The sequence below is a fragment of the Morone saxatilis genome, unplaced genomic scaffold (genome assembly GCF_004916995.1).
Source record: "Morone saxatilis isolate NCDOM2014 unplaced genomic scaffold, NCSU_SB_2.0 Contig2, whole genome shotgun sequence".
In the NCBI taxonomy this organism is placed as follows: Eukaryota; Metazoa; Chordata; class Actinopteri; family Moronidae; genus Morone; species Morone saxatilis.
Window position 1 is genome coordinate 15496029 of NW_023339762.1, and position 2608 is coordinate 15498636.

Here is a 2608-nt window from a genome sequence, read left to right on the forward strand (position 1 = left end):
AGTTAAATCTTCAAGACGATTTTCCACATCTTTTATAATATCCGTTTAATTTGATTTATATTTCAGGTACAAAACTAAACTAAATTTCTAACAAGCTTTACAAACTCAGGCATTTACTTCACACATAAATGCCTGCTTGTGACTCTGCAGCCCGAGATCCTGCTCATGAGCCTTAAAGCTTTTTGAGGATTGTTGGCCCTCACCTGACCTGAAGCCTGACGTCTACATCACACTGTCATGTGATCTTGCAAACCCAGAGCGAAAATTATAAGATTTGTAAATCACATCTGAATTGATTTTGTTTCCTTTGCACTATTTACTGATATATCTAATTTGGTTTATGGGTTCCAAGCACAAAATTCACCAACAAGTATTTAAATCCATCACGCAATTTCTTTTCTAACTATTGAGCAGCAACTACTAATTCTAGGTAAAAGGTCAGTAGAGGCAGCATATTTGCTGGTGAGCAGTGTTGTCTGTAGATAAAACTCCACAGATGGATATATTCTTCACTGAGTTCATTTATGGCCACAAGATAACGTCATGTGAACATATTTAACTGAATATTCTCTATGTTGGAAGACCTTAAGGTTTCCAGCAAGAAATACTTTTACCCTCATTTCTAATTAAATGTCATCCATCTAAACAGTATTCAAATAGATATTGCCTTTACTCTATTTCTGTTTTACTATACCTTTGATACAAAAATAAATAATTTTTCATACCATGACCCACTGTAAATAATTAAGTATATGCCTATCATCTGAATAAAGCACATAAGTCCACGATTAAAGACTATGATAAGTGCATGATCAGAAGAGAGAGAACAATGGACAATGTTATTGCTCCAGTCTGCTCTGTGCAGCCAATGAGTTTATATTTAGCAACATATCCGATCTCATTAAAAGTGTAGCGGTATTCAGCTCAGAGCCATGACATTGCCGATTGCTTTACAGAGTAAAACCTCATATAAAAGGCTGTGGATTATATAAAGAATATTAATCTCAACAAATAATGCCCGCTCTAATTTATAGAAACCCATCACACTAAATTATTTTAATGATGTCAGTGTCAGATACTGTTGAAATATACATCTGGAGTCAGGCTGATTTAGCCATATAATGAACAGTTTTCATCAGTATTTAAAATATGCGTATTAAGTGGAACATTTTGATGGTGAAGATGAATATGGACTATATGTAATCTATAAAGGATTAACTTAAAATGCTTTATATCACTGTTTATTTTTCATCTTCATCTCTTTTTATTGAGAATATTTTTAAAAGATGTTTATGTTTATTAATACCTTTATCTTAAACTATTTAAATAAAGTATTTTTTCTTTGTCTTCTTCAAAATAACACCACTGTTCTGTGCTTTTATGAATCTACAAAAGCAACACAGTTAGTTGTGTGTGAGCTCTAATCCAAGCATACACTGTGTGATGGATTGGGAGCAGAAGCATGTGTGTATGTAAAAAAAAATATCGCATCTTTCTCGCTTTCAAGGACATGTCAACAGGAGTGTGTTAATCACATGAAAGCAGACTTTAGAAAGATATAAAAGTCCTTAATCTGTCATGGCCGTGGTCATCCATACTGGGCCATTATGAAGGATTAAACTGCAGTGCTGGAGTGAGCGGCTCTTGAAGCCTGCTCAGCTTCAACACCACTTAGCAGTAAGTTTGCAGGGCTCGGAGTGCAGACCATGTGCACACCACATATACGACCAGCAGTCCTGAATGGTGCATGCCATTATGCCGGACAAAGGGCTCTGAAATGATTGGTTAGGAACCAATGTAGACTCTGTCCAGCTCATAGTAATGGTTCCATGTGACATGCCCTGCAACACAAGTTATTCTCAGAGCTTCTGGATTCAAAAAGTAAAGAAAAACTAAACAATAAAAAACTAAGATAAAGTGCACTTGTCATTCATTTATATATATATATATTTTAGAACACTGAACATTTGCTTTTAAAATAAATGCCATACATATATTTCAAGTGAAACATCAAAACATCATAGCACAGTTTTTTCCAAGACAAGTAAAACCACTCCAGGTTAGAGCCAACTCAGTAAGGTAATACAGAATCACCTGTTGAATGCGACAGAGCAGGCTTCATCTTACCTTCTGTGAGCCAGATGCGGAGCGTTTCAAGGAGGGCCGTTTAAAGGTGCCACTCTGGCCCTTGTTGTCCATGTTGAAGATTTAAAATTTAAGTCAAACTGACTTAAGAAAGTGATCCTTAGAAACTGGTGACAAGTCAGGGTTCAGCAGCAACATTAACACTAGAACAGAAACCGTAGATACCCACTACAGAACCACGGCATGGCAGCAACCTCTGGGATTCACACTTTTAAAAAAATGATCAAAGTTTCACATCATTAAAAGGTTTCAGTGCTTCTCTCTCCTCTCTGCAGCTTTCTCCCAACTGACAAGACAGAGATCCCAGCCAGGGATATAAATCACTCGATGACACACTTGACACATAGACCCTTTTCCTCTGCCGGGCATCCCTTAATCAGGCTTAATGCAGCCGGCTCTTATGGAGCCTCAGAGTCTAATGGATAGAGATTTAATAAATGGTTATTGAAGGTAAATCTACTTT

At 36.6% G+C, this 2608-nt stretch overlaps 1 protein-coding gene across 1 annotated transcript in view; it reads right to left on the reverse strand.

The window, feature by feature from the left end:
* The window catches only part of LOC118330380 (transient receptor potential cation channel subfamily M member 1), an 18040-nt gene extending 15841 nt beyond the window's left edge, over positions 1-2199 (reverse strand). The window contains exon 1 of the mRNA XM_035664878.1: positions 2128-2199. Coding sequence (XP_035520771.1) covers positions 2128-2199 — 72 coding nt within the window. The remainder of the gene's footprint in view (positions 1-2127) is intronic.
* Positions 2200-2608: the final 409 nt, after the last annotated feature.